The following is a 26,675-nucleotide window of genomic DNA, read 5'->3' as shown; positions in this document are numbered from 1 at the left end:
TTTTTTTCATTTATTAAAAATCTGTTTGGTTAGATGCAAAAAAAAATAAAAATAAATAAATAAATAAAAAAAACTGCAAGACCTGTCCTTGAGGTAGATATATGTTAAACGTATGTCTGTGCATTTTATGAGTTCAACAGAGTCTCCTCCTCTTTCTTTTAAAATGTTTGTTGCTGTTATCCTTTATTCTCTGTCTTTTTGACCTGAGCAACCTATTTTATTCTGTGTCCATTGCCTTTTTGTGGCAGCTGGAACTGGTGCCTCTTCATTTAAGTACAATTTTTACTCCATTTTTATTCTTTTAAAAGAAGCAGGTTACGGTTATTGTTCAGGTGATTGGTAAACATAATGTGTTTTCTGCAATGTTAGAGTAAATTTATTCATACAAAATATATTTTCCCAACAACAAAATTGAGGCTAGTGATAATGGTGAGTGGTTAGTAACCGTGGAAAACTACTAGCCACATGGGCTGGTGATCAAAACAGTTAATGTCAAACCCTGATTATAACTATATAGATTTTACTGACATTCAAAAATATAATGTAGTGCACATGAAAAGACAATAATGAATGACACTCACCTCACTGGGAAGCCCACACTTCTTTATAACCTGCATAATTTGCATTATATAGAGGAAGCTGCAGTGGCCCTTGGTGCAGTTAGAAAGTAAAAGCAAACGCTTTTAATAGATAGGTAAAATAGAATAGACATCCTGCAAACGAGCCTGTGTTGATCCTTAATGAGCCCACTTAGGGCAAGCATAAGCATTGCCAGTGCAGGTACATTAAGAGTTTGCTCAGTGGCAAAATGTTGGCTCCTTAAAGCTGGCCCCAGATAGGCAGCCCTCACCTAACCCCTAGGAAGCCCTCACTAGGCCCACACAGGGATTCTATGTTATTTACAGTAAACAACTCATTAACTTAAAGTATCTACGCTTTTGAATCTGGTTATATTATTGAAAAAACATTTGAGGGTGCAAAGCTGAATTCAACATAATTTCAAAAAGTTTCAACCTTTTGCCTGATTTGATGTTAATTCAGTGACGTTGTTCTATCTAGAGTTCAGCCTTAGCAACCAGTAACAAAGTTTAATGTTAGTCAGATTTTCCTTGTGTGAGAGGTTTGGAAGCGTTAAAAGAATGACACAAAAATGACTGTATTAAGAAATGTGTATCCATAAACAACAATAAAACAAGAAAAAAGTCAGTTGAATGCATACAGTTCAATGTGCCATATCTTAAAAACTATCCAAAAATCAAGGTATGCTGTAAAAGTCCCAAAGTATTGTGGCGAGAGAGAGAAAACACTCAAGCAGTGGTTGTATTTACACACTTATAAACTTGATTTATTTACAATTGTGGTCAGTGGGTGTAGAGGAGAGATAGCTCTGGCTGTTTCTCCATTCCAAGAACACAGAGAACGGACTTGTGTTCTTGTGGAGACCGGTCTTGCCAGGTGTCCTCGGAAGAACGAACTCAGCAGACCGCGAGGGCAGAGAACGCGTCCTTTGAGAATTGAGATGTTGCGTTCTTCCTGATGGTCACATGACCTCCACATGTTTTAAATGGTAAATTATTTAAACATTACAGCCTTCATACAACGATTTATTGTTTTTCCCCTTTTCAAAATATATACTTTGCATAAAAACATTATAAATCTATGTTGCACAATATGAATAAAACAAATTTTAATATGAATTTCAGCAAACAAACACCCTAATGTGTTTATTCCTTTATTAAAATGTTCATGGTAATGTTTACTTTCACCGTTTCATTTAGGGAAACTCCTGAGGTAAATAAGTTAAATCTCTGAACTTTAATAATAAATCTAAATAAAATGCAGCGCTTCCCACCTCCAGTCGCAATGACTTCTGGGACTTCCAGAGCGAGTTCGGTGCTCAAGTTTGCATCGGTGCATCCTCGATATTAAGATCACATCCGGGAAGATTCACACGTCCTCCGTACTTGCGGTCTTGAGTATTGGAGCTGAACTTGGGCAGCTGATGATGACGTTGCACGAGAACACGAGGACGCACGACCGCTGAAGAACGCATATTGAGAAACAGCCTCTGTCTTCTGGCCGGGAAGAATATAGGTGTTCAGGGGGAAAGAGTGAGGCCATGCAGGTGGAAGCGAGAGCTAAGTTTGTCAGCTGCTTGAGTCCACTGTGGGAGGAAAGAGCCACAGATATTAGACATTAGTCATTTGAGTGAAATGAAGCTCACAGTATCTGGGTTGGGCGCTGCTTATATCTGTGTCTCTTGATGGATCTCAGCTGGGCTTGATTAGTGCTGATGATGTGAGAATTGGTGTGGATCCGTGACCATGGTGACGTTGCAACGGTGAGCTTGCCACAATATATACATAGGAAACTTTGTTTGTAAGCTGTTAGTAGGCCTCTTGTTTCGGCCATGCTGATCTCTGTATACTGTTCCCTGCTACCTTTCAGGTGATTGGTCTTTCTCCATACTGTTCTTAAACATACTGAACACAGGAATAAAATGGACTGACATCATGGTAAAACTGTCTCTAATGAGACAGAGTCACTCATATACAAGTCTTTCATGCACACAAAAAGGAGAGGGACCATTTTAATCTTCAATTTCCAATTTTCAGGTTTCAAAGTATTGCCTGCAGGGCAAATGTGAGCCTGTGAGGGCTTCCACGGGGGTAGTTGAGGGCTGCCCATGCAGAGCCAACAGTAATGGGCTAATGTTTAGCCATTAATTAAACTCTCAAGGGCCATGCGCTGGCACAGCCTGCAGAACGGGCAGAACGGGCTAGCCCAAACCAGGACTTCAAGGGATTAGTGTGGGCTATTCACACAGAGTCTGCAGTGAGCCCGCAGCTGTGACCTGGGAATTTGGCTCAATCACGTCTACCACACACAAGTTCAAATAATTGAACCCCAGCTAAAAATTTGTGCGAGCAAACATCCTGTGAGTAAACAAGAGAGAGTGACGCAGTGCTCTGCATTTGGTGTAAAACCCAGCATAATTTTCTGGCAAAATTAGGAAATGTAGGTGACACAGTGGTGCAGGAAGTAGCGCTGTCACCCTACAGCAAAAAGATTGCTGGTTTGAGCCCCAGCTAGGTCAGTTGGCATTTCTGTGTGGAGTTTGCATGTTCACCCCATTCTGTGTGTGTTTCCTCCGGGTGCTCCGGTTTCTCCCACAAGTCCAAAGACATGCGCTATATATCAACTGAATAAGCTAAATTGGTCGTAGTGCATGTGTGTGAATGTAAGAGTGTATAAGTGTTTCCCAGTACTGGGTAGTGGCTGGAAGGACCTCCGTTGCATATAATATATGCAGGACAAGTTGGCGGTTTTTTCCACTTTGGCGACCCCTGATGAATAAAGGGACTAAGACAAAAAGAAAATGAATGTATGAATTAGAAAATGTCTGCTAAAGATTTTTTTTGCTGTCATTAAGGAAATGGTTTGGGTTGTATTGCTTAAACTTGAACATACGTTTGTACTGTATGAACCAGATTTATTGAATACAAATGAACTTGTGGTAGATATAACAAACTGATTCCTCTCTATAATTTTTGTCTTTTTGAGCTCTCACTGGTAAAAAGTCAGCGTTTTGTATGTAAAATTTTCGGGTGTTCTGCATGTGGTTGCGTCACCTGCAATCCGTTGTCCAAAAATGAAAAATTGATATGGCTGTAGTTCAATATTTTATAGACCCCTTTCAGTATTTGGCTAGACAGAAATGTTGGCCCAGTTTTTTTTAGCATGTTTGAAGATAATGAGTAAGAAATGGTCTGCCAAAATGCATCACGTTTCCTAAACTTGAATTCAGATTCATCTCTTTTGGCCACTTACAGTTGCAATCAGAATTATTAAAACCCCCATGATTTTTTTTCTTATTTTTTTAAATATTTACCAAATGATGTCTAACAGAGCAGGGAAGTTTTCACAGAACGTCTGATAATATATTTTTCTTCTGGAGAAAGTCTTTTTTGTTTTATTTCAGCTAGAATAAAAGCAGTTTTTAATAAAAAAAAAACAACAGAACTGTCTACAGAACAAACCATCGTTATACAATAACTTGCCTGATTACCCTTACCTGCCTTGTTAACTTAATTAATCTACTTAAGCCTTTAAATGTCACTTTAAGCTGTATAGAAGTGTCTTGAAAAATATCAAATTATTATTTACTGTCATCATGGCAAAGATAAAATAAAACAGTTATTCGAAATGAGTTATTAAAACTATTATGTTTGGAAATCAGTTGAAAAAAATCTCTTCGTTAAAAAGAAATTGGGGGAAAAAGTAAACGGGATAATAATTCAGGGGGCTAATAATTCTGATTGCAACTGTAAGTTTCAGTCTCTCATTCTATCATTCTCTACATCACTTTTTAGGCAGCTCTCAATCCAGTCAAATGTGTTTTCAACTACCTCTGAATACAGTTGAATTGGACAAGTGCACATGGTCAAAACTTTTGCACACTCTTTACACCCTTGTAAAGTTACCATTTGAAAGGGTCTTGACTCAGTGACAACTTTTGTACTTTTATTTCTGAATGGTAACTGTCCGGCAAAATCACATTTTTATTTTAATGATACTTTTCATTTTATTTAAGACTATAATTAATAAATGAATTAATGCTAGTATTTTTTTGTTTATTTCAGTTTTAATAATTTTAATGTTTTCATTTATTTCAGCCATTCACTTTAAGACAACATTTAATTTTTTTGCTTAAGATTTTATGTTTATTTTTCTTCTAAAATCAAACCATTTTTATTTTTCCTCCCTCATAGAATGCTGTTTTTATGAATAGTTCTGGTTTTAGTAAACATTGACATCACTTATGTGATCCTGTGAGTGTGGGAGGATCCATCTGTTGTGTTGCAGCAGTATTATGACATTAATCTGGAAGATACCATGAAGAGTTCAATCAGGGGGAGTTCACCATCAGCACAAAACATTAAGCTTTTTTTAAAAAAAACATGTAGCATTTCTCATTAAATAACAACATTCAATATTTTAACACACAACATCAATCAATAAAAAAAATCTTCAAACACACATAAATCTGCTGGCCCTTCATCCGTCATTACAAATGCCCTCAGCTGTCCTCCCTTCCTTTAAGAGTTGATCTCTTCCTGGGGCTCAGTGCAGCCAGGTAAGTCTGAGCTGCAGTGACACACAATCAGCTACAACTTCAGCATGAAACAGAAGTACATCAGTGAGCAGAACGCTTAGTGGACAGCTATAGTGACTAGCAGTAGCATAAATCAGCCTGGCACAGACTGTAGAGAGGGAGGGAGAGAGAAAAAGAGAGACTCCAGACGGACCGCATTGCAGAGCAGACAGAGATCATAGCAGAGCATGAGTGTGGAAATGGAGGAGTGGAGCAGTTTGGGGATGGACGAGAGTGAGAAAGACAGCAGCACCAGTCATGATGAGGACGATGAAGAACCAGAGGACGAAGAACAACCTGACACAGAGGGACTGTGCAGGGAACTGGTGCAAGGTAATGCCTAAAGAAGAGGAGACTAGCGTGACTTATTCATAGGAGAGATCACATGCTGGGAGGCAGTGAGGAGAGACTCACTTTAGTGGTTAAAAAGGGCATTTAATGTCTGTGAAGGAATTTATTTGGCATTTTTTTGAGGTTGTCAGTGTTGTAAAACCTTAAAAGATGTTGTGACATTGTTTTGTCCTTGTTTTTATAATGCTTAAAGCACATGGGGTTCTGAACATGCGAAGTGTTTTGACCTTGTGGAATGCATCTCTAATAGACATACTGTACATTAGGTTTATAATAGGATAAGCTGCATATACTTTTAACTATTGATTTGTTAGATGATTTCTAATAAGCTCAGTGTGTCAATAAATTCTTATTATCATCTGCAAAGGAATGTGCTTGTCTTTTTCTAAGGTTTCTGTCTTGTTTTACCTTTAACGTGGTATTTTTGTACAGTGGGATTTTGTCTGATCAAGTCATGTATTTTTAATCTTGCTGATTGCATCTCTAGAATACAGAATATATTAGGACAAACTGCTGACTTTATTTATGAGAGCGTTAATTATGCAGAACATGTCAGAAAATAGTCATTTTTGGCTACAAAGGAATTTATGTGACTTTTCTGAAGTCCTTGGTGTTTTTGTATACTGTGATTTTTCTCATTGTGATGGAAAGCATGAGGTTCTGGACTGACGATCTGACGTGTTTTTGACCTTGTGGGTTGCATCTCTAATAGACATACATTTGCAGTATATAATAGGATAAGCTGCACATATTTTCGACTTTATTAATTTATTAGATGATATTGAATAAGCACAGCGTGAGGAATCGAGTTAAGTAGTTTTGACTGTATCTCTAGAATACAGAATATATTAGGATAAACTGCAGACCTTATTTATGAGAGCGCTATTATGCGGAGCATGTTGGCAATAGTCATTATCAGCTGCAAAAGAATTTATGTGATATTCCTGAAGTTATTTCACCGTGAGCATTCTGTATGTTGTTTTTGTACATTGTGATTTTTTCATTACGATAGAAACACATCAGGTTCTGGATTGACTGACTGAGTTTTTTTGACCTTGTGGATTGCATTTCTAATAGACATATAGGAGTATAATAGGAAAAGCTGCAGATATTTAGACTTTGTTAGTCGAAGAGTGTATTGAATATGCATTGCATGTCAGTAAATTGTCATTATAAACTTTAAAGGAATTTACTTGAGCTTTTTTAAGATTCTCAGTGTTATTTCACCTTAAACATGTACACACATTTGTACAGTGTGATTTTGCCAGAGTGAGGTGTTTTTGACCTTGTTGATTGCAATTTTAAAATACGGAATATATTAGGGAAAAATGCAGATACACTCACTGAAACAAGACAGTTATTGAAATTTTTCGGGGACAACTTGATAGTTTTATACACTTAAATTTGTTAGTTAGCCTAATCAATTTGTTTTGGGACATCATAAATTAATTTTGTGGGACCCTAAATTTTTTACAGTGTATGTTTGACTTTATTCATGAGAGCGCTGAATATGCAGAGCATGTCAGTAAATTCAGACTATCATCTGTAACTGAATTTTTCTGAGGTTCTCATTGTGATTACAGTGTTTTTGTGTAGTGTGATTTTGTCCTTGTTTCTCATTATGATGGAAATATATGAGGTTCTAGACTGACCGAGTGAGGTTTTCAGTTGATTTGCATCTCTAAAATATAGAATGTAGCTGGATAAATACTGAACAGCCATTTTATTAAAGTAAAGTAAATTAACTAGCATTAATTTTATCATTTTTAAAATTAGCATAATGTAATTTTTTTATTTTTTTAAACTATATTTTTGGATTTTAATGCAATATTACAGTGGAAAAGACAAGCATAATTATATTATAAAGTATAAATAATATTAACTTAAGCATATTAATAATGTAAAAACATTCTGAAGATAATATTTGTTTAGTACAACTACTCAATGTCAATGTAATTTATTTATAAAAATTTGCATAGAATTTTAAGAACAGAACTTAAAAACCTTTTAATAGTTTTTTTTTTTTTTCTGTCAGGTATACATTAAAGGATACAACAGTCATTGCCTGTTCCTGAAGGCTAATTCACTTTAATCTGTCCAGTCAGTTTATCCTGCCCACAGAAGCTCAGTCCAGTATTAGTAGTATGGACTACTGTCTTAATGTCCCTAATTCTGTCATTGACGTAAATCACACTCCTTTTAGGCCAGGTGAGCAGATTTAGCAGCGACATGATCACTGACCCAGGACACATACTGACACTAATGATTACTCTATATACAATCTGCTTTTGCTTCAAGATTTGTGTGAGAAAAACGACGGTTTAAGTTTCTAAATATCTGCCAAAAACCCATCATGTGCATTCTGATTCTGAGTAAATTAGGTCAGGGTATACCCTTGTTTATTTAATATTTTTTGTCTTTCTGATGTTTATGATTTGTTCTTTGAAATGTTAATAATGGCTTATTTATTTTGTTATCTAAATAGCGTGCAATGATATGCTCAGTTTCATTTGGGAATTTGCATTAAGCTTTTTTTTTTTTTTTTCCTGTCGTCAGCAACTTTATCAGGTCTTTTTAATTTGACTTGCTATCGCCTGTTTCCTGCAGTGCATTTGTGTGCCTCTGGTGTTGAAGGTTAAAGCTTTATTACTGTAGCTTCTGCTGAGTTGCCATTCGCAGAGCAAGGAAACGCTGCCAAGCTCTTATTTTAGCAAACTCAAACACGCCTCATTCCAGTTGAAATTTGATTTTGCCTCAAGGAAAAACAAGAACCGACCGAGTGGAAATACCTGTCCTGAAAAAAGACAGCAAAAAGATATTGTATTTATAAGGGGAAAGATAAAATGAAATAAAAAGTTAGCAGTTTTTATATTTAAAATAGGTACCCAAGTGTTTTTGTTGCATGCCTTGGTGGTCCAATCAATGTCGTTGTGTTCCTTAATGTACATTATTTATGGATATATTTCATAAGTGACATACTACAAAAACCAAATGTCATTTAGTATTTTATTTAATTTTTATTTTTAAAAATGTAATTTTTATATTAGTTTATGAACTTTTTTTTAAGAAAATGAAACATACACCCTGTAATCTGATCTGAAAAATAAGGTATTATTGTTTTTTTCCACACATTTATAAAGCAAGACATTTGCTGAATTTTAATATTTTTTTCATTCATATTTGAATTTACATTTTTATATTTAATACAGTAGTAACTGTAATTTTATGATAATTTTATATAGTTTTAATGCATGTTGCACATTGTAATACTTATAATTATATTATGATATATATTTAAAGGTGCAGTATGTAAGTTTGACACCTAGTGGTTGAACTAGGTATTGTATTTCTGGATCAAAACACTTGCAAGTGCAGGTTGCCAGATTGAGGACCAACAGGATGCTGAATGCTGATTTAGGGCTACTTTAAATCATGTTCTAAATAAAAGCAATGACACATGATAGAAGGGATATTTTCATATGAAAGGGAGTTTTTGTCCTAACCAGTACTGGTATTTATATTTTAGAAATGGTCTCTATTTTTTTTTGCAGCTGAACAAAAATAAAACTTCAACACATGATCACTTCAGGTAGACCTCATGTGCTTTATTCAGTGCTAAATGCTAATAATGTGAGTTTGAATGCCATTTTACATTTAACAATGCCATTTTCTAAATGAGTGCATATTCTGTGCTTCTTAATGGCTGTATTTAAATTACTGTTGTGTTTTGTCTGGCGCAAACAGCCAAATTGCTTATCGCTGCAAATCTTATCAAGTAGCATACAGCTAAGACACAGGGTTATAATGTAACCTGCTCACCTAATGTTTACGTTTGTAATATTTATATTATTTGCTAAATAATAACCACCTTATGTGGAACTCTGAATCTGTGTCTCATTTCGGAGTGTGCTACCGTCCACCAGAGGTCGCATTTCAGTCACGGGCACATGCTTCGAGAGCCTTTCTGACTGAATGAATCAAATACAGTTTTCCACCAAGGCAACCTGGGGTGCTAAAATATAATTGGCTAAACTGGCATTGGGCAGGTTAAAATAATTAAAACAAACACAGAAGTTTCAAAACGTAATGCACATTTTCAAAGCAGAATATCTGACTTTAGCATTGATTTTCTGATAAACAAGAATGTACACTTAGCATGTTTCTTAAATATCTGCAAACATATTATGGTATTTTTATGCTTTAGAAGAGCCAAACTCTTGCATATAGCACCTCTAATGAAACATCCCTAGCTGGAAATCACAAGATGCAGGCCTAATAGGTTTTGATCATTAGGGATGAATGTGAGAGAATTAACTCTTAATATGGATCAGATTGAGAGGCTCTTGTTTTTGTCTGCATAGACTAGACGTCTCGTCTTGACTGGGTCACATTGACTCTGCAGTGCTGTATGCAGAGACTTTTATATCTCTTTTTGATGTATTTGAACACCAGATGTGTTTTGACACTTACAGTGACTTTATCTAGCACAATACTTTTATTGTATTTAGTTTTTTATGAGCCCATGAGCCAGCCTTATTCTGCTTTTTCTCATTCTTTTATGTGTTTTTTTGTTCTCTGCAGTGCTGTGTTCAGAGAGAGTTGGTCAAATCACAAAGGCGTATCATGACATTGAGGCAGTTACACATCTGCTTGAAGAGGTGAGAGAGCCCATATCTTTTTTACAGTCTCAGATTTCGGTGCAAATGATCATAGAAGCTCCATTCATGAGATGATAAAAGTCCCACAACTGCATGTGTTTCACTACAGAAAGAGCGAGATCTGGAATTGGCAGCCCGGATTGGCCAGTCGCTGCTAAAGAAGAATAAAACCCTGACTGAACACAACAAACTACTGGATGAACAGCTGGAGAGTACCAAGGAAGAGGTCTGAATTGTTATACTGTAGATAGATTTAACAATTACAAAATACAAGTAAAACCATAAAACTAAAACCATTTATTGTAATTAATTTAATGTTAAAGGGGTCTTATTATGCTTATTATGGGGTAGGAGGGGAAGCACTTTTTTTTTTTTTTTTTGCATATTTTACATTATTACAAAACCTGGCTACCTAGCCTGGCACAAATGGCTCGAATAGTTTCGGGTTGGACACTTAGGCTGCATTTACACTGCAGATCTTGATGGTCAGTTCCGATTTTGTGACTTTATCTGATTTTTTTGCTGACCTGCTTACATCATCTTTTAAAAGTGACTCGTATCCGATCGTCTGCATTTACACGGCAAAGGCGCAATGACCAGGAAAAAAAAGAGTGGGCGCTGACTAACAGCTGATAATTAAAGAGTGCTCTTCTATATTCCTAATCTGTTTGCAGTTTATGACAGACTGTTTACTAGTTTATGACAGAAAGGTTCTCAGTTGTCCATCTTCTTTTAATATATAGGCTTTTTTTTAAAAAAACTTTAGGGATCTTAATGTAAATTCCATGGCATGAACATGCTTAAATACCTGTGCTATATGACTATATAGAAGCTGTTTTAGTCCTCGTGTATGAGATTTAGAGTTTGGGAATCTGCTGAAGTCTGTTTTTTTTTTCTTCATTTTTTAATTTTATTGTATTGACTGAACATTTCCAGTCAAATGCATAACAAGTCTTACAATATTACACATTTTAGCACACCGTGTAAACAAAGTATAAAAAAAAATAAGGAGTGAAAGAAAAATAAAACAAATAAAGAACAAGAGCTGGTAAACAACATTTACCATAGAGAAAAGGAGTTTAGCTTTTTAAGTATATTCACAGTTCTGGTTGCTTTACGACTTTTAAATCCTTTAAGAGTTTCAAAATTAATGGTTAAATCAACCTTAAAATGTAAGATGTTAGGCTTCCTCTCGGACCATTTACACTTGTGTATGAAACTTGCCCAATAATATCAGCAGATTTAACATAAACAGGAGATTCTTATCTATATCTTTTTTTTTATCTGTATAAAATATGGCATCTCTTTTCTTAATAATAATTCTATGACAACTCAGTATATTAAATAGACATTCAACATCAAACCAGAAATATTTCTGCTGAACTTCTGAAATGAAAGTGTCAGACTTGATGTCGCTATGGTTTTTAATGATGCGTGACTCTCATTGACAGGTGAAAATCTGATCTGCCTGCTTACATTGCTGACACGAGGGCACAGATCCGATTCATATCAGATAAATTTCCACATATGAACAAGGCCAGAAGCTGATTTGAGTAAATCGGAATTCATGTGATTTGTTCCTGCTTACACATACATGGGCCATATCTGATCTGTGCCACATGGAAGAAAAAAATCGGACGTGAGTCACTTGAACAGTGCAGTGTAAATGCGGCCTAAATGACATGATGTGCAACTGACGTGCCTTGAATGCAACTGTGATCGGTTCTCTATCATATAGACCAGACAAAAAGTTATGCTCATGCACCCACAGTCTTGCTGCTTTCAAGAGCTCAAAATATGTCTTTTTGTAAGCAGCACCGGTTGCTTTCACTTTGAACAGATTATTAATTGGCCCTAACCATGTGCGTGTGGTCATCCTTTCATCATCACACGCAGTATGTTTTTCACCTGCTTTCTTTTGCGTGCAGTTATTTTTGTTTATATGGTTTAATTTTCACTTTTTTACAACAACATTGCTTTAACATGAGATTCACTCTCCATTTATGGGCAATTAAGGTGATCTGAGAGATCTTTAGCACATGTATTTAGTGATACATGACAATAATTAGTTTTAAAAGTCAATTGTTTTCCTTTGGTTTTTTTTTAAAGAAATGTTTTGTTAAATAAAAATTATTAGTATACAGCTATATTTAGCTTGTTTTGATGCATTTAAAATATGTGGCTAAGAAATAATTATTGTTTGGTGTAGTCTAAACTAAATTTGGTAAATCCATAATTTTGAGTTCTGAAAAGTCATGTGAAATAAAAACTGTTTGCAGTATAACACTATGAAACCATGACCCATTTGCTCATACATGACACACATAACGTGAAATGAATGAGGGGACAAAACAAAATCTAAACCAAGTCATTTTAGCTTGTCAAATTCATATTTAGGGCGACACAGTGGCGCAGTAAGTAGTGCTGTCACCTCAAAGCAAGAAGATCGCTGGTTCGAGCCTCTGCATTTCTGTGTGGAGTTTGCATGTTCTCCCTGTGTTCGCGCGGAGAATTGTACAGGTGAATTGGGGAGGCTAAATTGTCCGTATTGTGTGTGTGTGTGTGTGTGTGTGTGTGTGTGTGTGTGTGTGTGTGTGTGTGTGTGTGTGTGTGTGTGTGTGTGTGTGTGTGTGTGTGTGTGTGTGGATGGAGATGGGTTGCAGCTGGAAGGGCACCCTAAGGTCAAAAAAAATGCTGAATAAGTTAGCGGTCTATTCTGCATTCTGCTGTGGCGACCCGTGATTAATAAAGGGACTAAGCCGACAAGAAAATGAATGAATGAATGAAAGAAGTCATATTTATGCATATAAAAATTATTTCACCAACACCAAAATTGTGAAAATGCAGAGTGCATAGTAAAAATGCAGATTGGCTAATAACATTTGAAAACTACTAGCCACTGTGGCTGGTGATCAAAAAAGTTAATGTCAAGCCCTGGATATAATGAAGATTTTTGCATAGCTACACAGCAGGGCTTTATCCATCCCAAACACTCAACGTCAAGAGAGTCTCGATAAGCAAATATAAACTGCACACTCATGACTTGACTATATCATTAGTGAGGATGTTTGTCTCACTGCGCATTGCATAACTTTATATCTGTTTATTCTTTAATGATGTCTATGCGTAAATATCTATCAGTTAAAGGGGTTATCAACAATTAATCTATCATTTTGCAATCATTAACTTCCCTAGTTCAAACCCTTGTGTTAGTGTTGTGTCATCTAAAGCAGCATTTGAGTTCAAATGTCTGGCATGTTTCCTTAGTAGATTTGTCTTTCTTACTGATATGATGCGTTAAAATAGACTTTAAGGCTAATCGTGAGTCTATTCTCACAGATTGCCCAGTTGCGCCATGAGCTCTCCATGAGAGATGATCTCCTGCACTTTTATGCCAGCACTGAAGATATAGAGCACGCCACAGAAACACTGTAAGTCTAACACACAGACACACACGTAGTGATCGACAACATCGTTCTGCCTTATACTGATAACTGTTTTCTCCACTGTCAGGCTTATAAGAAACGATTCGTCGTCATCTCTCAGCAATTACATCAATTATGACTTCCTGCAGCAGAAACTGAAAGGTCTGGAGGAGGAGAACTTCAAGCTGCGCACAGAGGTGTGTTTCCATTCATACATACAGTCAGTGATGGCTTAGTTACTTTGAAAAAGTAATTAATTAGTAATTACATTATTAAAAGTGTGCCAAAATTGCTTTTCTAATTACTTCAAAAAATATTTAGCTAACTTCGCACTACTTAAATTACTTTACATCTCAACTGATTTGACTGATTTGATTGCTGAAATTTGAGTCAATCTTGGTCTTTAGTTTATTTAAAAAAACGTAATTAAGATTAAATAATGTATATATCATAACACAAACTACATGCCATATTATCATTAATTTCTTACTTAGTTCATTGCTTCTTAAGCATGTGCAATTGTGGGATAAATGTAATCTCCTTTAGTTGAAAAAGGTAATTATCATGCAAAATTTCTGAATAACAATTGTAGAAATTCATGAACTTATTTGTCACTCGATTATTTTTTCTTAAGCATGTGCAGTTGTCTTATTGAATATAACCTTCTCTAGTTGAAATGCAGAATTATTCTGCAAAGTATATTTGTATAATAAAACTCGAATACAAATTTATACAATACGGTTTGATTTATATAAAATATTTATAGCAAATAACTTTAATTAATTACCCAAAATAAAAAGTAATACCTTACTTTAGTTTTTCAGCAGATTTGAATACATTAACTAATTACTTTGTAACTTAACACACCCAACACTACATAATCTAATAAAATATGCATATATATAAAAACAAATGATGTAGGGGAGAGCAGGGACGAAGGTAACAAAGAGATTTTCCTCAACAGCAGATTCAGCATGCAACCCTTGATGGACCTGACAAATATCACTTGATTTCGGCACCGTGTTCTGCAGTTAGCTCTGAATTTCAGTTTTTTCTCATTACAAGTTGTGTTTCTATTTTCATGTGTCACTCTAATGATCTATCTACGGGTTATTTAGCACAATAACAAATCCGCTTGAAATCTCTACGTTTTTCAATTTAAAAGTAGATCAGATTTAAATGGCAAAAGTTCCTCTGCGGACAAAAGACTGTTTTTTATGTCCCACTGCTAATAAGCATACCTTATTTTTTGCTTCAACAATAAAGGGTTTTCAGTGTATTGCTTAATATGTTTTATAAAAATAATACATACTGCTAATAATATTCAAGAAAATTGTAGACAATTTTAACATTGTGCATTGTTGCATTGCTTTTGAAACATCTGATGAAGCTGAAATTTAAAAATGCAGTTTAATATTTATGCAGATAACAATAAGAAGGTCATATATACATATATATTTGTATATTGCATTATTGTATATTGTATATTTAAAATAAACAAGATTGTGCAAGTCATTCTTATAAATATTGTTGTGTTACTTTTGTCCCTACTGATGGGGTCAAAAGTAACAATGTGCAATTTATGTTTAAAGTTAAATTATTTTGAAGTTCTACATTTCTTCAAAAAACCACCCAATATTGATAGACCACACTTATGAGTTAGTGACCACAGCAAATATATATATATATATATATATATATATATATATATATATATATATATATATATATATATATATATATATATATATATATATATATATATATATCAGTCTGAAACATCTTTTAAAAGTAGGTTTTTATGAAAAATTGTTCTTTCCTTCCCACTCTCCCTTATGTGTTTTTACACCCATCCTTTTTTTTTAGGCAGATGAATTAACATTCGAGACCAGCAATTATGAAGAACAAGAGCAAAGGCTGATGATGGTGTGCGTGGATGAACTCAGTGAGTAAATTACCCACAATGCTGAAGAGCGTCATTCGGAATCTCCAAAAAGAATTTCTATAAAATAGCTAACTAACTAAACTTTCCTTATCCTCTTTGTCTGATCAGCGTCAGCGAATAAGCAGGTCGTGTCTCTGTCTGAGGAATTGGCGCGTAAGGTGGAAGATTCATTAAGACAACAAGAGGAGATTAGTGCTCTACTGGGACAGATTGTTGATCTGGAGCAGCGCTACAAAGTGGTGAGTCATGCTAACACCAACACAAACAGAGAGACTCTTATTTCTTTATTACACCATTTCTTCACATTTTGGAGTTAGAAGGTTCTATCTGACTATTGTGAACACAACGAATCCTATATTATATTATATTATATTATATTATATTATATTATATTATATTATATTATATTATATTATATTATATTATATTATATTATATTATATTATATACATTGTATGTTTTAAATTGACAGATTTTCTTTAAATGTATGCCAAAAATCATTGGAATATCAAGTAAAGATCAAGTTTCATGAAGATGTTTTGTAGCATAAATTCATTAAAACTTAACATGCATTAAGCACTAAGAAAATTAGACAGTTTTAAAGGTGATTTCCTCAGAATTTAGATGAACCCTCATTCTAAATATTCCAATAGTTGTATCTAGGACAAATTGTATCTGTTCTATCCATCTAAAACCGATCATCAATGTAAACTTTTTATTTCGAAAAAAAAAGCACCATTAGGACGACATTTTTGTGATCCAGCCTGATCACATATTTGTATATAATGGATAGAATAGAGTAATTTAGTTATCTATTTTAGTTATTTACATTTTATGTCATGTTTGAGATCATTTTATTTAGAAAGCTAAAAGGTTTCATCTACAGTAAGTGAACCTATCAAACTTAAACTTTATAAAGTTCTAATTGTGAGCCAACACTGACAAAAATGATTTAAAAATGATCCTTTGGATTTACTAATTTCTTTTTTTTATTAAGCAGTTGTAAAAAATTAATTGGGCTGACTTTAAACAATGTGTATAAATAGAGTATTGACAGGAATATATCGAGTATATATAGAGTATTTACAGGAAAGCGTGGGTACACGCGTGGGTCAGTACAGGACATCGAGACAGGAATCGAACTCGGGTCTCCGAGAGCACTGGAGTGCCAAGTGTTGACTTACCAGCTACTACGCCACTGGTGCCAACAACACATATAAATTGTTTGCAACAATTTTGCAGATTTTTCATTTTTTTTCAGTGAATCAGCACTTCGAAATTTAAATGCATTTAATAACATCTCAACCATTTGAAAAATGAGTTCTTCAACACCTTGATTTAGAGGTGCTTTTGTTGTTTTGTGAGATTTTAAGTTGATTATTAGACATTTTAAGTTATTAGTAAGTTTAAATATGCAGTATGTATGTGAAGCATTGTCTGTTTTTCTTTTATAAGTCTTAATAATTGTACAATTTCATTTTACGATATAAAGGCTTTAAAGGTCAAATAGCCAACATTTTAAAATTTGAGGATTTTGATGCTTTATATTCCAACTACCTTTCATGTCTTTGTCATTTGCAGAAAAGAGGCTTGTTTCTGACATAATATTTCTAATTGGAATGCACAACTGTAAAACGCATTATCTCAGAACTGTCCAGTATGCAAATAGAACCTTATAATTTCAAGGTGGCAATTTCGAGAACACATTTGCATAAATACATACCATTTCCATCCATAATCAGCTCAGCACAGAGAACGAGGAGTTAACGCAACATCTGAATGCCTCTCGTGAGTCTCAGTCGCAGCTTAAAACAGAGGTAAAATCCAGCACTATTTGTCTCCCAACAGCGTTTCACATTAAGAATGAACAGTTTTGTGCTTAGTGTTGGTTATTGATGTTGTGTCTCTCTCTGGCGGCAGCTGAAGGAACTGCAGGAGAGATACTCGGAGTGTGAAGACATGCTCCACGAGGCCAGAGAGGACATTAAAAACCTGCGCAATAAGAGTTTGCCTAACAGCACAGTGCAGAGGTACAGCACACTGGCAGCTGTCTTTCCAATGGATTCACTTGCTGCTGAGATTGAAGGAACCTTCCGGAAAGGCCTAGACAGTCCAGCACCTACTGAGTACAAGTTAGTCACCTGAGTACATACAGCTACTGTTCAGTTACTTCATGAACATTTAAATGTTTTTTTTTTTTTTAATTTTAAGGTTTCATTTATCTAGATTTGTCTACTTAATTATTAAATTAAGGGTGCTTACTAGAGACACATATCCCATTAGACGAGCTAAGACACGAGACTGGGTTCATGAAAACAAGACGAGATTTTTAGACTTTAAAGAAATCTTTAGTGCTAATATATATTGAAAAAATAGCCTTTTATTTTACTAAAAAGGTGCATTTTGAAATCAGCTTCTGCTTTATGAAATAATAGTTTTATTTTAATAAATTGTATACAGAAAAAAAACATATAAACAATGCAAAATGTTTTCCCACAAATTCAACTGACAGGCAGTTGCATAAAATATTCTATATATTATAAATTAATAATAATAATAATAATAATAAATGGCACAAGATCTCGTCACACCTCTAGTTTACCAAAGGTTTTACTGAAAAAAAAAAAAATAATAAAATACATTAATCTTGTGAAATATGATTTTCTAAAAAAAATAAAAAACTCTGATTTGGTTAATTTATTATGCTACATATTATATTATTTTGCCTATTTGTGTTATGTTTAATTATTATTACTGTTCTTCTTCTTCTTATTGTTATTATATAAAATTAGGGCTTGACAATAATACCAGCCAAATGCAGGGAGATTTCAGCAGTGGCGGGTAAGACAGTTACTCCCTCTAGCCACTTTGACTGGTTGGAAATAATTTTTAAATTGTAGTTTTCTTAAAAAGTAGGGTACAACAATAAAAATGGCCCAATATTCATGCAAATGTAATTTTATAATCGAGAAGCAGCACAACTGACAAACATAACTGTGTTCGCGAGAGCAAATGAAAGCAGGTGAGAATGAGAAGAGTATCACTCAGGCAGACAGGTAATGTGATGCGCGCGACTGTTTATAAAGTATGCATGCTTGCATTTCCTTCCGCCGAGCAACAATGCCTGTAAACTCAACTGGTGCAATTGGAAATTTACTGGACTACAGGTGATGCTTGTGCACCCACAGTCCTGCTGCTTTCAAAAGCTTGAGATTAAAAAAAAAAAAAAAGTCTTTTTGTGAGCAGCAGCAGTTGCTGCTTTCGCTTTAACCATTCTTTGAACAGATTATTAACAGGGCTAACGTTAATGTGATCTTTCTTTTGTTATCACGCATAGTATTTTTTTCACCTGCTTTCTTTTGCTTATAGATATTTTTGTTAATATGGTTTAATTATATATATATATATATATATATATATATATATATATATATATATATATATATATATATATATATATATATATATGTATATATACACACACACAGTAATATTTATTTAATAGGAGATTAACTGCCCATTTAGTTAAATGGTGATCTAAGATCTTTAGCCAGGACATGACTATGCGTAGTTTTAGATACATGACAATAATTATTTTTAAAATGTACATTTTTTTTAAAGATAAGTTTTGTTGTATAAAAAGTGCATGTATTTATACAGATATATTTTGCTTGTTTTGAAATTATTTATAATGTATAGCTAAAAAGTAATTATTTATTTTTGGTGTGGTCAAAGATAAATTTGTTAAATCTTTAATTTTGAGCCCTGAAAAGTCATGGGAAATAAAAACTAATTGTAGTGAAACAATATGAAACCTCAATCCATCTGCTCATACTTATTGAGCGAGGTGAAACACAACACACAATAAAGTTAAATGCTTGTGGACATGACACAAAATCTAAGTCAAGTCATTTTAGCATGTCAAAGTCAAATTTATGCATAAAAAATATATTTTCCCAACAACAAAATTGTGGCTATTGAAAATTGCGGGTGGCTAGTAATGTTGGTAATCTGCTAGCCAAAGTGGCTGGTGATCAAAAAAGTTAACGTCAAGCCCTGTATACAATGTTGAAATTATCTTAAAAATTCTGTAGATTTTTTGGATGAGAAGAAAGTTCAAAATGATAATATTTAGGGTTATTTTTTTTGTTACATTAGCTGCATTTTCATTCTCTTACCAACTTAAATGGCAAATTAAAAATAAGCCTTCTTTTAACACAACACCATTTACAAAATATCCTAAAACTTGTGCAAGACTGACTACAGTAAAAGTTTCTGTTGTCAGTTTGGATTAACTGAATCTGTTGAATAACAGTGTTCATTTCTATATACTTTCTTTTTTTAATTAATTTAAAAAATCAATAAATAATGACCACAGAGCTTTGAATGGTAACGTATATTCAAAGAGCTTAGATATATCAATAGTAGACAGCAAATACTGAGTAAAAATATAAATTTATATATATATATATATATATATATATATATATATATATATATATATATATATATATATTTTTTTTTTTTTATTTATTTTTTTTATTTATTTAATTGTTTCTATAAACCCTTGGCGTGATCATCTGCTGAATGTTCTGTACAGGACTCATCCTCTGCGGGTGTTTGAGACTGTGAAGGTGGCCAATCAGGTGTCTCGACTGCGCTCTCAGAATCCCTCTCCTCAGCTTCCAGGTTCAAGCCCTACATCATTACGCTCCAGTCGAATCAGCACACCACGGACCAGCTATAATGAACCAGACAACATAAGCATCATCATGGAGGATAAAAACTCCCCTCCTACACACTCGCAGGATCATGGGTCAGTCTCCATTAAAAACATTTTCAGCTTTTCATTAAGATTTTGTTGACAATTAAGTACATCCAGGAGGTTGTTATCGCAGAATAAAGCCTGACAAGCTTATCGGCTTCCACTTATCAGATACATGGCTTTTTGCAACAAAATATAAAAATGTTGCATCAGAACATCGTTCTGAGCCGTGATAGTTTATGAATACTTTAAATGCAAAGCTGACAGGAATGAAAACAGCTGAATGGAGCTGATTTATCATACAATAACCTGCGCATTATACTTTAAATGCAAAGCTGACAGGAATGAAAACAGCTGAATGGAGCTGATTTATCATACAATAACCTGCGCATTATTCCATCACAAGATGGTGGCAAACAGTCAAAAACAGTGGCATGAGAGACAAGCTGATATTTATGAACGTAGATGTAGGTATATGGATGTGAACAGATGCTTATTCACTGACATACAAGGTGATTTAAAGTTACCGGATGAGCCTGTGATATTTAGCGGTTGTTATCTTGGAATAACATACCTTACAATGTTGCAGCTGACAAATCAGGATTAAATCAATTAAGTATTGCAGTCCAAATTCAAAATAATAGTGAGGATTATTTTCACCCAGCCCATCCGAAGACAACTTAAAGCAAATTGCCAGATTGATAACACTAACAGGAGCGAGCGTGCCTGACTATCAACCTTATAACTTTAATCTGATTAGCTAATGTTTACTTTTGTTATATATATATATATATATATATATATATATATATATATATATATATATATATATATATATATATATATTCTAATTGAAAACCACTTCATTAATTTAACGACTTACACTGATAGTATTCCGCTGTGGATACCATCTTGTGGTCAGACATGGAAATTCATTCAGCGCGCAAACACTCAGGGCTCTATTTTGACAATCCAGGCGCAAAGTGCAAAGCGCAAGGTGCAAAAGCATTAAGGGCTTGTCAGAATCCACTTTTGCTATTTTAAGAACGGAAAATCCGCTCTGCACCACGGCGCATGGTCTAACAGGGTTAAGCTTATCTTTTAATGAGTTATAGATGTGTTTTGAGAATAAACCAATCAGAGTCTCATCTCCCATTCCCTTTAAGAGTCAGTTGCGTCGCGCCATTAGCGCATTTGCTATTTACATGGTGGACTTTGTAAGTGGAAAAACTGGAAATGTAAAACAGTTAAACAGACTATCTACAGCACGAGAATGAGAGATGAGCCGCCTCATTCTTTACTTTCACTTTCACTCTAGTGGATAGTGAAACGTGTTGTTTGCACAGACATCCATAAGCCAACATAATTAATTTGGTTTAATATGCGCAAAGACTATTTCTAAATTCAGTTCTAATTTCCAGCAAACAAATAAATGAACAATAATAACGAAGTGTGTTAAAAAAAACTAAGTTATATCCAAATACACATGCTGTGCCCCATATGGTCTAAAACCTGACAGGTGGACAAAGCTTGTTTTTAATAAAACAAATAAACATATGCACTTAATAAATACTACTGCTACTATTACTAATGACATTATACAAAAGCAAACTGTCATGAATAAACTAAAAAATATTTGAACCATTTCTAAACATTTGTAAAGCATTTGTCAAGATATTTGCGTATTGCTGTACATCTTGTGTATATTAAGCAATGTGCAAGCGAGGCGCACAACTAACGCTCTCTGCGCTGGACTTTAAAACTCCTCTAAGCTAGTCTATTGAACAGATTATTTTAGTTCCTCAAAATAGCAACGCGCCAACAATGAGCATAAACACACCTCCTTTTTTAGACCAGAACGCCTTTGGGCGCACATATGAGCGAAAATGTATTTTCTATTTAAATCGCGTGGTGCAAAACGTCAAAACAATTCTTGCGCCAAGCTGAAACTAGCAAACAACAATTGCTTCACGCCTTGCGCCGCATTGTGCTGGGCTTATGATAGGGCCCTCACAGTGCACTATTGGTATTCTCTAGCCATTTAGTGTACATCCATGAAATGATGACGATTCATGCTTGAGCACTAAGTAAGCATATGGCTGCCGAAAGTTAAAGTTAAGGTCAAACGTTTACATAGAGCTTACAGAATCTTCAAAAATGTTTTAGTTATTTTAAAATGCTGCGTTAAGCTGGGAAGTAAAACCATTTTTTAAAGACTGGGGTAGATTTAATTACAGAACATTCTTCTGTAGCTTCTGTAGGGCATTTCTTAATAACAAATAACAAAATATCTTCATTCTGTTCAAATTATATTATTCTGTATTCATTATCTGACTCTTATGTATTTTTAGAAGCCCTCAGAAGCAGGGATCATCAAACTTGGTCCTGGAGTGCCAGTGTCCCGGCAGAGTTTAGCTTCAACTTGTCGCAACACAGCCGCTTGGAAGTTTTCAAGTATACCTAATAAGACTTTGATTAGCTTGTTCAGGAGTGTTTAGGGTTGGAGCTATACTTTGCAGGACACTGGCCCTCCAGGAACAAGTTTGGTGACCCCTAAAATCTTTAACTTCGGTGAGCGTGTGAACTTTGAAAGGTGAAACTCAAAAATGTAGTCATTTTTTAAAAGTGTTTAAATACACAAACATGCTGAAACACCAAAATATTGGTTGCCCCTTAAGGGTTATTTTGAAGAACAGCAACCGTTTAACTGTTTAAGACAAAGTAACTCATGAACAATTGTCACTAACCCCTAAAAACAAACAGAAGAAAGACTCAATTGCATGGAAACTTTCAAAATTCAACCCTTATTTTCTCTTTTGTATGTTTATGTGACATCTTATTCAGGTCAGGGCTAAAAAAATATATTGAATTCTATATGATTCCTATGGAGCCCCTAAGGTGACGTCCAAAAAAAAAAAGACTTTTATCGTGTACACGCATATGTTATGCTTACATAATATCTGTCTATATCATATGCATGCAATATGATATGTTGTGTGTGCCCGATATGTTATGTCTATGTCATGTGCACTTGATACTCATTTCATGCGGTCACAATATGTATGTCTATGTCATGTGCACGCGATACCTATGTCATGCAGACACAATATGTATGTGTCTATGTCAAGTGTACATGGTATGTATGTTGTGTGCGTATGATATGTATGCCTATGTTGTGCACAATTATTATGTATCCTGTGCACATGACATAGTATTGTCTGTGCATTCAAAAGTCTTTTTTTCCAAGTCACTTTAGGGGCTCCATAGATTTAACTTATTTTGGTGAAATAAAAAATGCATTTAATAATAATAAAATAACTTTTTTTTTTAAAGATTCATGAACTTTATATTAAGAAATCATAATCTGCATAGGTTGTTGGAGTCCAAGCGTTTGGGTCAGCCTGGTACTCCTGGTGGACAGGATCTAGAAGAAGCGCTGCGGTCTCTCTCGGAGCGTCAGGAGAGCCACACATCTGAGCGTCCGTTCTTCGAGGTGGAAAGGGAACGAAAGCTCCGCGCTCTGCTCAGCGGAAGCAGCGGCAGCGATGGTGGATCCAGCGGCTTCCTCACACCCAATAGCAGCACGGCTTCTACTGGAACAAACTACTCTGGCACCTCCACACATTCCTCTGGCACAGGATCCTCTCGCTCACATCTGCCCGAACGACTGCAGATCGTCAAACCACTGGAGGGTCAGTGAATACACACGCATACAGCGCAAATAGAACTCATGTCATGAAAGAGGAACATCTAGATCAAACCAAAATCTAAATACAAGTGTAAAAATGTAATAGAATACATAAAACAAGAATCTGAAGGTAAATGATAATAATAATAATAATAATAATAATAATAATAATAATAATAATAATAATAAAGGTATATTTTGTAACCTTTTTTTGGTACATGCCATGTGAGTAAAATTTTTTTTTGCCATTATTAGGATATGGTAGTATTTAGACAAGAAGCAAAGTTCATTGGGATAAAGAAAAGTGTGCATGTCAGGGCACAAACACATGATGACCGAAGAGCAGTAGTGCGTTATTATGGTGCACTCAGTGGCAAAAAAATTCAAATTATAAGCAGTCAGACAAAAAATTACCTAAAAATTATCTTCATCTTATATTAAGATCTTTTTTGACAAAATGCATGCAGCTTTGATCATTTCTGTTTGGAAAGTATTTTGTCTAAGGAAGATATTGGACTAACATCTTTCTCAAAAAGTTTGGAATTTTAGAAGTTTGGGTAGTCAAACATTTAATATTTAATATTTTATTTTATTTATTTATTTATTTATTTATTTATTTATTAATTTTTTTATTTCATTTTTAACACCAATAACATATATTTTTTAGCATTTTAAGTATTTTAATTTATTATACCCTTATATAATTTTTTAACATAGTATTTTATTTTAGTGATCTGTAAACTGACCAACTAAAAAATATATTGTATAGAATGTATGTATACAATAACTATAAAGTAGGGTGAAGCAGTGGCGCAGTAGTTAGTACTGTCGCCTTACAGTAAGTAGGTCGCTGGGTCGCTGCTTCGAGCCTCGGTTCAGTTGGCGTTTCTGTGTGAAGTTTGCATGTTCTCCCTCCATTTGCATGGGTTTTGCGTGAATTAGGTAGGCTAAATTGTCCATAGTGTATGAGTGTGTGTTTGAATGTGTGTGTGGATGTTTCCCAGAGATGGGTTGCGGCTAGAAGGGCATCCGCTGCGTAATAACTAGCTGGATAAGTTGACGGTTTATTCTTCTGTGGCGACCCCGGGTTAATAAAGGGACTAAGCCGTCAAGAAAATAAAATGAATGAATGTGTATAGAATGTGTGTATAGAATACATTTTTAGCTCGATGGACATAAATCAGCCATGTAATTATTTGTAAAATAATATAGATTAATTCATTTTATAAAATCAATGAAATGTTATTTTTTTCAAAAATGTGAACTAGCTATCTTTTTTCTAAATATTGCAGCATTTGTAAATAGTGAAAATAATATTTGTTTGTTGACACTGTATATCTTACAACAAACATATACAATCAGGAACCTGCCATTAAACTGACTCCCTGAAAATACAAAAATAATTTTGCTACAAAAATGTAAAACGTGATTATCATAAAAGATATTTTGCATTATTGTTATTATTAATTTTATAGATATTATCAAGTATTACAAGTATTATTATGAATCAGTAGATCATCCTTCATATTTTTTATCCTCAGGCTCAGCGACTCTGCACCAGTGGCAGCAGCTTGCAAAGCCCAATCTGGGGGGAATCCTTCTCCCACGACCGGGGGTCCTCACCAAAGACTTCAGAGAGCTGGATGTGGACTTACAGCAGGTCTACAGCCTCAATGACCTAGAAGAGGACGAGCCTGATCTGTCCCAATTCCCTAACCTCAGGCACGGCACTGTTGGTGAGAATACAATCAACTCTGTTGATTTTATTTGTATTTTCCGTTGCCGTATATATATGCTCTTTACTGGTCAAAAGTCTTTTTTTTTAAATTGTACCATTTATTGGTTTAAAATTGTAATATTTTAAAATATTATTACAATTTTAAAGAGCTCTTTTACCGTAATATACTGTAACATAATGTACAGGTAATACTCAAGTAATGTCACATGATCTTTTAGAAATTTCTTTGCCCAATTAATATTGCTACTTCATTATTATTATAGGAATAATTCACCCCTCCAAAAAAATCTCTGTCATCATTTACTCACCCTTTGCTTGTTCCAATCCTGTTGAAGTCAATGGTTAGTTTTAAGCTTTTTCCAAATATCTTCTTTAGTGTTGAACAGAAAAAAAAGTCATACAGGTTTGGAACCACTTAAAGGAGAGTAAATAGTGAGTAAATTGTCATTTTTGGGTGACCTATGCATTTGATTGTTTTTATTGACATTGTTCAATGGTTTTTTTTGCTTAATATTTTTGATTATGGAAATGATTGTATAAGGAATTCTGTAACTTTAAAAATGTATTACTGTAATGTTAGAGTTTTTTGCATTTGCATTTTAGTGCAGCATTACTGAGTATAATAGACCTATTTCTGCTACTTAAATACAATACAGTGTAACACTTTACAATAAGGTTCCATTAGTTAATGCATTTACTGACATAAACAAGAATAAATATATTTGTAAAAGTATTTATTAATCTTTGTTAATTTTACTCAATGAAAAGTTTCAGTTGTTACTCCTGTTAACTCATCGTACATTACCTAATGTTAAAAAGCTCAAATTGGGATTTTTAATAATGTATTAGTAAATGATGAACTATTATTAATAAATGCTACAAACAGTGTTGAAGGTAACACATTACAAGTAATGCAATAATGTTACTTTTCTAAGTAACGAGTAAAGTTT

At 34.3% G+C, this 26,675-nt stretch overlaps 2 protein-coding genes across 17 annotated transcripts in view; one reads left to right on the top strand and one right to left on the bottom strand.

Annotated features, from left to right (window-relative positions):
• The window catches only part of pla2r1 (phospholipase A2 receptor 1), an 868,273-nt gene that overhangs the window by 318,889 nt on the left and 522,709 nt on the right, over positions 1-26,675 (bottom strand). The window lies entirely within an intron of this gene.
• hap1 (huntingtin associated protein 1) overlaps positions 1-26,675 on the top strand; it is an 88,740-nt gene that overhangs the window by 53,436 nt on the left and 8,629 nt on the right. For 11 of the 16 annotated variants that reach the window (XR_015502392.1, XR_015502391.1, XR_015502393.1 and 8 more), the window contains 11 exons: positions 10,088-10,164; positions 10,274-10,390; positions 13,504-13,595; positions 13,678-13,786; positions 15,456-15,534; positions 15,643-15,773; positions 17,277-17,351; positions 17,455-17,666; positions 20,135-20,350; positions 23,672-23,991; positions 25,529-25,723. Coding sequence is in view for 11 of the 16 variants with exons in the window: in XM_087273381.1 (XP_087129507.1) it covers positions 13,531-13,595; positions 13,678-13,786; positions 15,456-15,534; positions 15,643-15,773; positions 17,277-17,351; positions 17,455-17,666; positions 20,135-20,350; positions 23,672-23,991; positions 25,529-25,723 (1,402 nt within the window). In the remaining 5 variants the exon portion in view is untranslated. Of the gene's footprint in view, positions 1-5,166; positions 5,489-10,087; positions 10,165-10,273; positions 10,391-13,503; positions 13,596-13,677; positions 13,787-15,455; positions 15,535-15,642; positions 15,774-17,276; positions 17,352-17,454; positions 17,667-20,134; positions 20,351-23,671; positions 23,992-25,528; positions 25,724-26,675 lie in introns of those variants that run through there. The other 5 variants (XR_015502389.1, XR_015502390.1, XM_087273376.1 and 2 more) reach the window with 1 other exon arrangement.

This window comes from Danio rerio, chromosome 11 (assembly GCF_052040795.2).
Source record: "Danio rerio strain M-AB ecotype USA chromosome 11, GRCz13ab, whole genome shotgun sequence".
Lineage (NCBI taxonomy): Eukaryota > Metazoa > Chordata > Actinopteri > Cypriniformes > Danionidae > Danio > Danio rerio.
The sequence above is the reverse complement of the archived record's forward strand: the minus strand, read 5'-3'. Positions and strand labels throughout refer to the sequence as shown.